Genomic DNA, 11,849 nt, shown 5'->3' on the forward strand with positions numbered 1-11,849 from the left:
CATCGAAGCTGTGGTTCCTTTTTAATGTTTTCCTTTATTCACCTGCTGGTTATCTTTTTCATGTTGTTCTTAATTGTTTTGTCCATATGAGTGTCTTTTTCCTGAGTGCACGTTCTGCTTGTACATTACCACTGCTGTATCAGATAGAAATAATTACTCCTTGGACATGGATTAAAATGAGCAGGGTCTTTACCTGCTTAAGAGGTGCTTAAGCATGGCTCAGTATTCATGTTCTATAGCTACAATAATTAAAATTTATATTTGACAAGTGTATAACATCAACTTGAAAAAAGCACTTTACTTTGTGAATGTTGTTTAAAATAATCACTAAACATGCGTCCAAAGCTTACTTTACCTAATCTGGAAGCAATTGATGTAACAATATGTTGTAGAAACGAAGGCAGTGGGGTTTTTCTCTTCTTGGGGTCTTGCTTTATACTTAATTATGAGCAGTGCTCTTACCTTTCTTAACCTGACTGTATTAATGGAGAAACTAGATAATTAGAAAATACTGTATATGTTTGTATTGGTAGTAATGTAAATGTATCTGCTTTTCATTATGAGAGTAATTATCTTCTGAATTTACTAAGCCATAGCTATTTTCTTTTTTTGAGAGTTTTGTTTGATGTATGATGAGTTTCCTTGACTTGCAGTCCCATAGTACTTTAAACTTCTCTTCTGTCTTTATTTGGATGTTAAACAATGTACCTGTGTAGCCTTCAAATGTGACGTGTAAAGCAATTAACATTTTCTTCTGCAGTGGGTCAGTGCTAGAGAGAGGTTTCAACAAGCAGCCGACCTTATCGATGCAGAACAACGAATGAAAAAGTCTATGTGGGGTCAGTTTTGGTCAGCTCATCAGAGGTTTTTCAAGTACCTTTGCATAGCATCTAAAGTGAAGAGGGTGGTGCAGCTAGCTCGGGAAGAAATCAAGAATGGGAAAGTAAGTTGAGCAAGACCTATTTTTAAATATCTTTGTTAAATGTAGAGTTATGAGATTTTTTTTGTTTGTTTATAACACAAATGTTTTCAGACATAGTAGTAGCATGCTTTTGTACTTTATGGGATTGAAGCTATTTTATGAGCAGAAATTCAAGCAAAAGTAAACTTACAAGTCGGTTGTCTTAGTGACAATGCCTTGTGTTCATTTGTCCTTTAGTGTGTTGTTATTGGCCTGCAGTCAACAGGAGAAGCAAGAACATTAGAAGCTTTGGAGGAAGGTGGTGGTGAACTGAATGACTTTGTTTCTACAGCAAAGTAAGACTGAAGTTTTAGAACTGTCCTTTACAAAACTAACCTTAGTCCAGCTTAGCGTGTGTAGCACTTTGTCCTTTCACGTGTAAAACATGAAATCAGTCAGTGCACAGAAAGTTGGGTGTCCTTTAGTACCGACATTCTTTACTTAAGCTGCCTGTACATAAAATCTGACAGTACTGCTCGAGTGAACCATTGGTTAGTTCCTGGTTCTACTGGCACTCTGAAATGCTGTTTTCAGGTGGGAACAGCTGGTACTGTTCTGCTGAAAGTGGGAGGAGGGGAAGACTTGTCAAGTGTACGCTGCATATATACCAAAGCAAGTTACAATCATGACTTCCCTCTTCTATCAGATGAGCCAGATCCAATCCTGAGACTACCTTGCTGAAGACCTTAATAAATTAAGTTAATCTGTCACTTAAACTTTAAGCAATAAGAAGATGGCAGTAGCAATATCACTTGATGCCAAAACTAAATTCAACAAGTTATAAGTAACAGTGCTGTAAAGTAAATGTCTCCTACTTTTAAGAAGGTGACAAATACAGTAATATGGGTGATAATTATACAGGGTGCTTGTGTAATAGCATTCACAAGGAATAATTCTTCAGAGAAGTCAAGCAAGCTGTTAAAATGTTACAGGTTTCTGCTTTAAATAAATGCAAATTCGACTGAAGAACCCTTTTTTCTTAAACAGAGGAGTATTCCAGTCTCTTATTGAAAAGCACTTTCCAGCTCCTGACAGGAAGAAGCTGTTTAGCTTGTTGGGAATTGACTTGACTGCTCAAAGTAATAACAATTCACCCAGAGACAGCCCTTGCAAGGAGAACAAAATAAAGAAACGGAAAGGTAATGCTTAAGTTCTTACACTGATGTCATAGCGAAAAGGACAATTTTAGAGCTGCCTAAGAGTGAACTCTGGAAAAATACAGGCATGTAAATGTCAGTACAGTCATTCATGAAAAAGCATGTATTACAAGTCTCTAAGACTTTTGTTAGTAATTTCTGTTAATAGATTTTAAAACTGCTGCTGAAACAATGTAACCTGTAAATTCCGGTTACTTTGCTCAAAATGGGTTGATCTCGTATGGGACTGTATCCCAAAATGCCTTGCATGTGTCAGACTGCTTCCTGCTGCAGTCAAGCAAATAATTGCTTTCTTTTTCGTGAGGCTCAGTAAAGAGAACCCTAACACCACTCCCTTTCCCAAACCGATTATATTCTTACCAAAAAGTAGGTGGTGATGTTAAATGTTGAGAGGGGGGGTCTTACTGAAAACTTAGATTAGATTCTTTTAAACGGTTCTGTTTTTAGAAGTTGAATATCTTTCTAGTTTGTCTGCAGTGGTGGTAAAACAAACCTCAAAAGTAGACTACAAGGGCTAAACTAAGTTGTGGTTTTGTTTTTGTGTTTGTTTTTTTTCTGTGGTGATGGAATTAGGTGAAGAAATAAGCAGAGAAGCCAAAAAAGCTCGCAAAACAGGTGGCCTTGCAGGTAGCAGCTCTGATGAGAGTGAAAGTGAGTCTGATGCTTCAGACAACGAAGAAAGTGACAATGAGAGCTCCAGATTTTTGAGTTCTGGAGATGATGACGACTTCAACCCATTCAGAGATGAATCCAGTGAAGATGACGAAGATGGTAAGACAGTTTAAGTGTTTCATCAAGCAAGTAACTGTACTTGCAGAGAGTAAGCATGAAGTCTTTCCTAACCATGTCAGTGAGCCAAAGTGTTTGATAAGCATGTAGTTTAATTCTAATGAGACTGGAATCAGTACTAGAATGTTGATTTGCATCATCTTTAAGTAGATTCTACACACTGGAGTTCAGACTTTTGTAAGTCACCTTTTGTAATGAAAATGTAGTTTTTTTCAAAGAAAAGGATGGCTTTTTAGTAAATGCTTGAAACTTTTCGAAAATATTTTCTTTTACTTTAGATCCCTGGTTAATTAGAAAAGAGCATAAAAAAAATAAAGACAAGAAAAAGAAGAAAAGTATAGACCCAGATTCTATTCAAAGTGCCTTACTAGCTTCTGGTCTCGGATCAAAACGACCTAGCTGTTTTACTTCCACCGTTGGTACCACCACTTCTAGTACCAACACGTCAGGTAAGAATAAGTTTCTTTGGCGTCCGTTCACTTTCTTAGCGCTTAAGCAGTGAAATTCTAAATCTTAAAGAGTCTCTCTTAAATTTCAGCAAACAGTAACACAAACAGCAGCTTTGTAACAAGTCAGGATGCTGTTGAAAGGGCCCAACAAATGAAAAAAGAACTGCTCGATAAACTGGAAAAGCTGGCTGAAGATCTTCCACCTAATACACTGGATGAGCTTATAGATGAACTGGGTGGTCCTGAAAATGTTGCAGAGGTAGGCTGATGTTCACATTTAGAAAAAAAATTGATTTTTTTTTTTTTCTACTGCAGCCATAAATTATCTGTCTGGCTGCAGTAAATCAGTGTTGTCATTCTTCAAGGTGGCATGGGACCTAAGTATCAATTAAAGAGAACTTGTTTATCAGTTTTAGACAGTAATCTCACAGGAATAAGTATATAGGTTACTCTTCCTGAGTGCCTCCGAGTTAAAGAGAAACTTGAAGATTATATTAGAATACAGAGGAGAGCTCTGAATGGGTAAATAGGTTATTTCTGAGACTGATAGGGTTTTTTTGTTGGGTAAATCATACTAGTTTCTCTTTCCATCTTCCTAGGCAATGAAGATTAAGAACCTGTGTAACAAAACTGTGTTAGTGAAAAGCCTGATGAATTATTCTCTTTCTCAATAATGTTAGAAACATGTCTTTAGTAAGCTACCTGTCTCTATCAAGTAGAAACAGTGTTGCGATTTAAAAGACCTTGTTAAAATCAGTGACAATCTCGGCCATCATTTTAGTTTATTTTCTTTAGTACTCTTGGCAAATCCCTTATGGACAGTAATATAATACTGTGTCACTTCTACACAGATACGTTTTGTTATGCTTTTGATTCCCTGAGTTACCTCTAAATAAGTGTTCCACATAGCAGATAATGGCATCAACAAAAAAATAATCCAGGTTCCCTAATGTAGTTTTGCACTGAATTACTGAATGTATTTTAAGGTTGGTGTGTGAATAAATATCATCATTGCTTGAAGTTTTTGGTCATGTAATAATTTTGGTATTGCCATAATGAGCTTGTATTCCCTTTTATTTTTAAAGATGACAGGCCGCAAAGGGAGAGTTGTAAGCAATGATGATGGCAGCATATCTTACGAGTCAAGATCTGAACTCGACGTGCCCGTTGAAATTCTGAACATCACGGAAAAGCAGAGGTTCATGGATGGAGATAAGGTAGTCCTTAAAGAGATACAATATAGAAAAACTTGCCAGATGCCATACTAACATTGATTAAGTTATTCAAGTTGTGGCTCTGCCATTATCCCACAGCGACTTTAGGTACTATAAGCAAGTACCAGTTAGAAAGCATTTTCTATTCACTGCTGCGTTTTGTTTTTCAAACCAGTATGTTCGGTAGTCCTGTCTAGTATGTGGCTGCAGCATGCTTTAGAGGTCAGGCTGTAGTTTGGGTGGCCACAGAGGCCTGTGCTCAAGAGGTGTGTACATGCATGCCAAACTGAAAGCTAGCACCTTTTAAGCTGGTCTTGTAAAACAGCGTATGTTTCAAAGGCAGATAAACCCTCCACATGTTTGATTCCTTTCTCTGGATTACTGTGTACCTCTGCTTCCAAGAGGAAATAATGAAATTGAGAAATGGGGGAAAACCACTGACTGACTTGGTATGAGAGGGAGAAAAAACTTTGAATTGAGGGGCTGAAGGGAAGAGGTGGAGATTGTTTACCTTAACAAGGGTTGAGAAGTAATGCTGGGAAGAGTGGTAGCTTTTGTCCTTTACATTGCACTCTGAAAGAAAATACTGACTGGAATAATCGTAGAATTGGAGCTGATAAAAGAAGGAACAAAAAAAACTGCCTGTGGTTCATTTGGGACGTGCTACCACAAGAGGGCAAATCAAGTAAATGTAGCTGTTGTGTCGAACTTCTATGGCCTCTTGTTACACTTGAGGGTAAATACTCACGTTCCTGTGACTTGTGCACAGTCAAAACATTTACATTCTTTCAAGGCAGATGCATTCAAATACTAGGATTGCCATATCCTCTTCCTTATACAGTACTAGGAACAACTTTTTGTCTTCCCTGTGTTGCTTGCTATCAGAGCAAGTCTTCCTGTGTCCCTCGACTCTTCTTTCTGAAGTGCAGGCCAACATCACACAAACCTGCCCTTTGGAATGGCAAGACTGCAACATCCTTCGTTTGCACAGAAAGGCGTTGCTGAAAAGTAAAGCGAAAGACACTCCTTTCAATCAAAAAAATTCCTTGGCATTTCTAACTCTGATAAAGAGAACCATACTTTCTCCCCTCCCCGCCACCCTTGCGATACAAAGACCAAGTAACAGTGAAACCATTCCAGGCCCATGTTAGTAGTAATTGCAAAATTATCGTTTTTTAGAAACTGAAAACTGAAGCTTGATCTTGGATTTATTGCTAACTAACAACTCCTTTCTTAATAAAAGAACATTGCCATAATCTCGGAGGCTGCCAGCTCTGGTATATCATTGCAAGCAGACCGTAGAGCTAAGAATCAGAGACGGAGAGTTCACATGACTCTGGAGTTGCCGTGGAGCGCGGATAGAGCAATACAGCAGTTTGGTAAATAACTTTTTTGTATCCTTCCCCTAGCATACTCAGTAATACTGAGTTTACTGCTAATTCATGGGAAATAAGATTGACTAAGCAACTTCTTAAGGACCCATCCAATCTCCTTTACCCATGAACAGAATCAGCTTTATCTATCGCCGTAGCTAATAGTCTTGAAAGTTTTGAAAGAAACTTAGCAAACAAACTTAGTCTGCAGCTTAGGGATTTTTTTTTTATGTATCAAGTGTCTTTATGAAAGTTGCCACAACTCTAGAGTACTGCCTTCTATTGGCTGTATTACAGCAGAAACTAATTTTCAGCAGGATTAAGTTCTAGCTTTTTTCTTTACTCTTCACAATTCATAGTTTAGTAGAAATGTTCAATGAAGTGGAATTTAACATGTGTGCTTCTACTTAATTATGCAGGAAGAACTCATAGATCCAACCAAGTGACTGCTCCAGAGTACGTGTTCCTAATTTCTGAATTGGCAGGAGAGCAAAGATTTGCATCTATAGTGGCAAAAAGACTGGAGAGCTTGGTAAGATTGTTTCAAGAAGTGTGATCCTTCATTTGAGAAAATACAACTTAGATTTCTTTTTCTTAAAACTTGATTTAATTACAAGGGTGTGTCTTAACAGGGAGCCCTCACCCACGGTGACAGACGGGCTACAGAAACTCGAGACCTCAGCAGATTCAATTTTGACAACAAGGTGATGGTTCTGTTTCCGTTTGAAAGCTCATGCTGTGGTGCTTATTCCACAAATGACCTGTTGAGGAAGGATTTCTTCCATTTTCTGTGAAGTGTTTTACTTTTAACTGTATTACTTTTTGATAAGAGGCCTCTTTCAGAGACAGCCAGAAAACGGTCTTAATTCTGTTTGCAAAGCCATGTGGGAACACAAATGTGTGTGTAAATTACTTTTTTGCATTTGCTAGCAGTCCAAGTCTTAAGTAAATAGTATGTGTCCTTTCAGTTGCAACTGAAAGATTAATTTGGCAATTCTAATTAGAAATTAAGACTGGGCTGTTTATATAGTGTCGTTTATAATTGAAAAGCTAATAACCAGTTCCCTTTACTATTGTAGAGAAAAACGCTTTATTGTGAATTACAAATGCTTGTTAAACCATCTGTGCTTGGGGCTGAGGCACAAAGGCTGGATCACATTGTTAAGGCAACTTTCTCTTTCTTATGCAGTATGGCAGAAATGCTTTAGAGATTGTTATGAAATCCATTGTGAACTTAGACTCCCCAATGGTCTCACCTCCTCCTGATTTTCCTGGAGACTTCTTCAAAGGTAAGTGTAATTCATTGGATGTAATAGCTACCTTTTGATCGTTCTCCACTATGCAGAAAATGCAAATCATTTTGGAGCTAGAAAACATTGTTACTATTTCAACCCATCGGCTGGCCCAGATAGGCTCTCACTGGATGTTGTTATTCCTGTGCCCATTGCTTGAATGTTGAAGTTCACGTATGAAATAAGATAAGTGAACACTCTCATTATAAGGCATGCTCTCTATCTGTTTGGCCAAAGCATTACATACAGTTAACTTCGTTTTCCCATTACCTGTTGCAATATCTTGTTCTCCTGTGGGCTCACGTATAGTGCTATTAGTAGTTTTCCCTGCCTGTGCTTCCTGGAAGGATGGAAGGCAAAGTTCTGTCTTGCTTATTGCCGTATTAGGTAGAAATTGCAAGTAATGCATTTGAGGGGTGTCGGAAGTTTTGGAATTGGCTCCTGAAACAAGATTGTTAAACAAGCTGTTACTTCATTGGTTTATTTTCAGATGGCAAAGCAGCTATGATCTAACTTCTTTCTTTTTCCTAGATGTTCGTCAGGGATTGATTGGGGTAGGCTTGATAAATGTAGAAGACAGATCTGGAATACTAACACTTGATAAAGGTATTTGTGTGTTTAGTCTATCTTTACAGTGTCGCTAGGAATATCGTATATCACGACAATGGATTCCTAGCAACAGAACTGAAGCTGTAACTATCAAAAAAGTTACTTTTTTGGAGAACTTCAGAATGTTTTCCTTATTTCTGAAAGAATGGATTTAAGTAGTCTTTTTAAGACTCTCTGAATACCGATTGAGAGCTTGTTCTCATCAAACTTAATCTTTGTTAACCTAATACATGTATTTCTTATTCTTTTTTAAGATTATAACAATATAGGGAAATTCCTGAATAGAATTCTTGGTATGGAAGTACATCAGCAGAATGCTTTATTCCAGTACTTTTCTGACACGCTAAATGCAGTTATTCAAAATGCTAAAAAGAATGGAAGATACGATATGGGCATCTTAGGTGAGTAAAACAATTTCTCAGTGCTCTTGTACTTAAGTAAGAAGAGAGAAACAGAATAACTCTGTCCTTTCCTTTTAAGATTTGGGCTCTGGGGATGAGAAAGTAAGGAAGGCAGACGTTAAGAAGTTTTTAACTCCCGGATATTCTACCTCTGGACATGTAGAACTATACACAGTAAGTTAATTCTGTATCTTCTTTGTATGAACTAATAAAACTTGCTTGCCGATGTGTTTTTAAAACATGGCAATCGGTTAAGCATGTGCTGAGTGAGGGGAGGTTCCAGGCCTTTCACTGGGCAATGTTTGGTTCTGTGGTTCTTTAGTGCCTGTCTGTAACTGCTGTAAAGCCTGTTCCCAAATACCCCTGCATGCTGTCTTCTAGATCAGTGTAGAGAGAGGAATGTCTTGGGACGAAGCAACTAAGATCTGGGCAGAACAGACGGGTCCAGATGATGGATTTTATTTATCACTACAGGTAAGATTCTTTGTCTCTTGGGTTATGGTCAGAGAAGTTTTTTGGGGGGGCTAACCAAATATGTTCTCTCCTCTGAAAAATTTACTGTTCAAATTAATTACTGTTCAGTTTCACAAAATGCTTTCAATCTTACATTAAAATTCATGTTAAGTTTGCTTCCAACGCCAAGTATGAAGCACTCCTTTTTAGCTGCTCGGGATATTTTCTGATGGGAATGTGAGCCCAAATTAATAGCTCTTATTTAAACCTGCATCAAGAAACCAGATGCTTTCACTGTAAGGAAAAGTTGTGAGGCTAATGTAGATGAGTGGTATTGTCTTCTAAAGGTGTCCTTATTGTTACTGGTTGTCTTATTGCACGCACACACACACACACACGCATGCACTATTACTCTGTAAAGAACACAGTATGGAATCGTTTAAGGTAGATACTGTCAGCATGTTTAAACTTAGGAAGGTTTTTGGTTTGTCTTTCTTTTCCAGATAAGAAATAACAAGAAAACCGCGATTCTAGTAAAAGAAGTGAATCCTAAAAAGAAGCTTTTTTTAGTATACAGACCAAATACTGGGAAACAACTCAAACTAGAAACATGTGCAGACCTGAAAAAGAAATATAAGAAGGTAACCATTAAAATTATGCTAGTTTTAAAATTTAAAAAAATGGAAAAGAAATATAAGGACTTTCTTTTTCTGGTATTTGTGTATAATTCTGGCAAGTAAAAAAAACTACACTTATTTTTCCAGAGCAGAGCTTGTATTTGGGTCTTTTTAAGTGGATCTACATGGTTTCTGCATCCCTATATGTAAAGCTTTCTGAATATAAATAAATTATGGTGTGGTAATATAAAACAAGGGGTTTTTAGGGTCTAGCAAGGAAAAGTCTTGCTTCCGCGTAAGATGTACAAACATGCTCTTAAATAAGCAGCTACGTACAGTGCATTCTAAGCAACGATTCTGAAGCTTCAGCTGTTTGCTGATGATGTTTTAGATACTGTAATGGATTATTTTGTTTAGAGGCTGGTAAGATACCTAACACTTAAACAATTTTATAGTGTTGAATTTGTAAAAACTTGAGGCAACTCTGAGAATCGGGTTGATTATTGGAAAAGCTCTGAGATTCTGCCATTCTCGTTACTGAGATTCTGCTGTGTTTGAGCATTTTGCTCGTCCTTTGAGATGGCATCTCCATGGAATAGCCTGAAATTATAGGATAACGTACCTCTTCACCATCAGAATGTTGGCGCTCCCTCTTGTCTCATAGTAATGACCAAATGGCTTTTGTTCTATGCAAGCCTTGATGTGTTTTACTCTATTATTATTCCCACTTTAAATGACTTTTTCAGGTACCTTCTGAAGATGCTCTGCCACACTGGTTAGAGCAGTACAATTCTTCCGCGGATACCTGCACCCACGCTTATTGGTTAGTATTTGCGTGCATGTAGATGCTTTAACTTAAAGTGTTTACTTAAACTGGTTTATCACTGTTCTGTTCTTCTGTTACTCACGTGAAATCTTGTGTTTTTTCTTGCTTAAGAAAAGTGGTTCCATGACCAGTCAAATGACCCAGCCTTTGAGTGGAAACACGAAGCTTTGCACTTGCCCTTGAAGTCCTAATGTATTAGCTGAATGCTAATGTATAAATTACACTCCAGTAGAACTAAAACGACCCAGGAGTAGCTTGTGCTTTAAGTGTTTTGATTTGATCTGTTACTGTGGTAGGATAGTTCAAATGTTATTTGGGGGGAAAAATATTTATACTTCACGTAGAGATGAGATAGATGTCAGAAACAGCTGTTCCTGTGCTGCCTCCTCTTAACAGTGTGTCTGAACTCAGCAGCTGATGGCTTCATTCCTGAGGAACAGCATAACTGGTAGAAGTTTCAGATTAATATCGGAGCTTCTGAAATATACTGGTCAGATACCAGTTTCACGTGTAACAGATTCACGTTCTCAGGTGATCTGAATGAGTGGTGTCTTTGGCTTAAAGCTCTGTACATTTTGAAGATCCGGTCCTACACAGGCTGACACTTCTCAACGCTTTACTTTTAGAGGCATGCTGTGGATAAAGTATCCTCCCCTTACTGTGTACTTGCAGCCCTCGCTCAACTCTGAATACATGTTAACTTCAAGTCTCATTTTTAATTGAATTGATACTTTCTATTTGCAGAATTCTTTTGAAAGCTTTTTTTTCTTTCTGCAGGAGAGGCAATTGTAAGAAGGCGGGCTTGGGATTAGTTTGTGAAGTGGGACTCCGCTGTCGAACTTACTATGTCTTGTGTGGTTCAGTATTGAGCGTCTGGACAAAAGTAGAAGGCGTTCTAGCCTCTGTGAGTGGTACAAATGTGAAAATGCAAATAGTTCGTCTAAGAACAGAAGATGGGCAGAGGATCGTAGGTAAGTGGCTTGTCTGCTCCTTTATTTCCATCTTGGAGTAGAAGGAAGTTGTAACTTACAAGTCACTCTGTCTTGAGAGTCATGTAGGAGACTTCTTAAAGATTGCTTACAAGAGAAGGCTCGTCAGTATGTGTGTTGGGGAGGGGCAGAAGTACAACTGTTGAAATTGGTTTGTAGTACAAATGCTGGTTTGAGTCAGGTTAGAGGGAAGAATTTTTTTTCAGCCAGGCTTTGGAACACTTATTCTCTCAGGTCTTTTGATTTGCTAGGAACAAAAATCAAATCATACTTGGCCTGTTCCAGCCAACCTACCTTTGAAACCATAAGGGCTCCACTTTTTTCCCCACTTCCGGCAAAGAATAGCAAGCCCTTGAAATAGTTGTTTTCATGGGTTTTGAGCTATTGAAAGTCACATGTAATCACTAGTTTAGAATAACTTCAAGATGATTATGTCACTTCTTGTTGCTAAGCCTCTTAGTGAAGCCCTCATAGCAGGTACCTCAGAGGCTGAAATATACCTGGTTTTTTTAAACGTGGACTTCTGTGGATGTGCAATATCATGGCAGCTCCTATTCCAGCAACAGTTTCCTAAGATGTTGAAACTGGGTTTTTCGTGTTTAGACTTTCATGGTGGTGTAACTTCTGTGAGACTAGAAAAGCCAAAATAGCCGACTTCTCGTTTTATGTGGCAGTGGGTAACGTAAGAATAAAATTTGTCTTCAGGGGCAGAATGGCAA

The 11,849-nt window shown here is 38.0% G+C and overlaps 1 protein-coding gene across 3 annotated transcripts in view; it reads left to right on the top strand.

Moving 5' to 3' along the window:
* SBNO1 (strawberry notch homolog 1) overlaps nt 1-11,849 on the top strand; it is a 37,892-nt gene that overhangs the window by 19,760 nt on the left and 6,283 nt on the right. For 2 of the 3 annotated variants that reach the window (XM_082325149.1, XM_082325150.1), the window contains exons 14-31: nt 761-943; nt 1,160-1,257; nt 1,949-2,100; nt 2,692-2,889; nt 3,186-3,356; nt 3,446-3,615; nt 4,442-4,573; nt 5,814-5,949; nt 6,363-6,475; nt 6,576-6,647; nt 7,133-7,232; nt 7,767-7,841; nt 8,099-8,245; nt 8,325-8,419; nt 8,627-8,719; nt 9,202-9,339; nt 10,062-10,138; nt 10,919-11,112. In XM_082325149.1, coding sequence (XP_082181275.1) covers nt 761-943; nt 1,160-1,257; nt 1,949-2,100; nt 2,692-2,889; nt 3,186-3,356; nt 3,446-3,615; nt 4,442-4,573; nt 5,814-5,949; nt 6,363-6,475; nt 6,576-6,647; nt 7,133-7,232; nt 7,767-7,841; nt 8,099-8,245; nt 8,325-8,419; nt 8,627-8,719; nt 9,202-9,339; nt 10,062-10,138; nt 10,919-11,112 — 2,344 coding nt within the window. Of the gene's footprint in view, nt 1-760; nt 944-1,159; nt 1,258-1,948; nt 2,101-2,691; nt 2,890-3,185; nt 3,357-3,445; nt 3,616-4,441; nt 4,574-5,813; nt 5,950-6,362; nt 6,476-6,575; nt 6,648-7,132; nt 7,233-7,766; nt 7,842-8,098; nt 8,246-8,324; nt 8,420-8,567; nt 8,720-9,201; nt 9,340-10,061; nt 10,139-10,918; nt 11,113-11,849 lie in introns of those variants that run through there. The other variant, XM_082325151.1, reaches the window with a different exon arrangement.

Source organism: Platalea leucorodia (genome assembly GCF_965183815.1).
Source record: "Platalea leucorodia genome assembly, chromosome: 12".
Lineage (NCBI taxonomy): Eukaryota > Metazoa > Chordata > Aves > Pelecaniformes > Threskiornithidae > Platalea > Platalea leucorodia.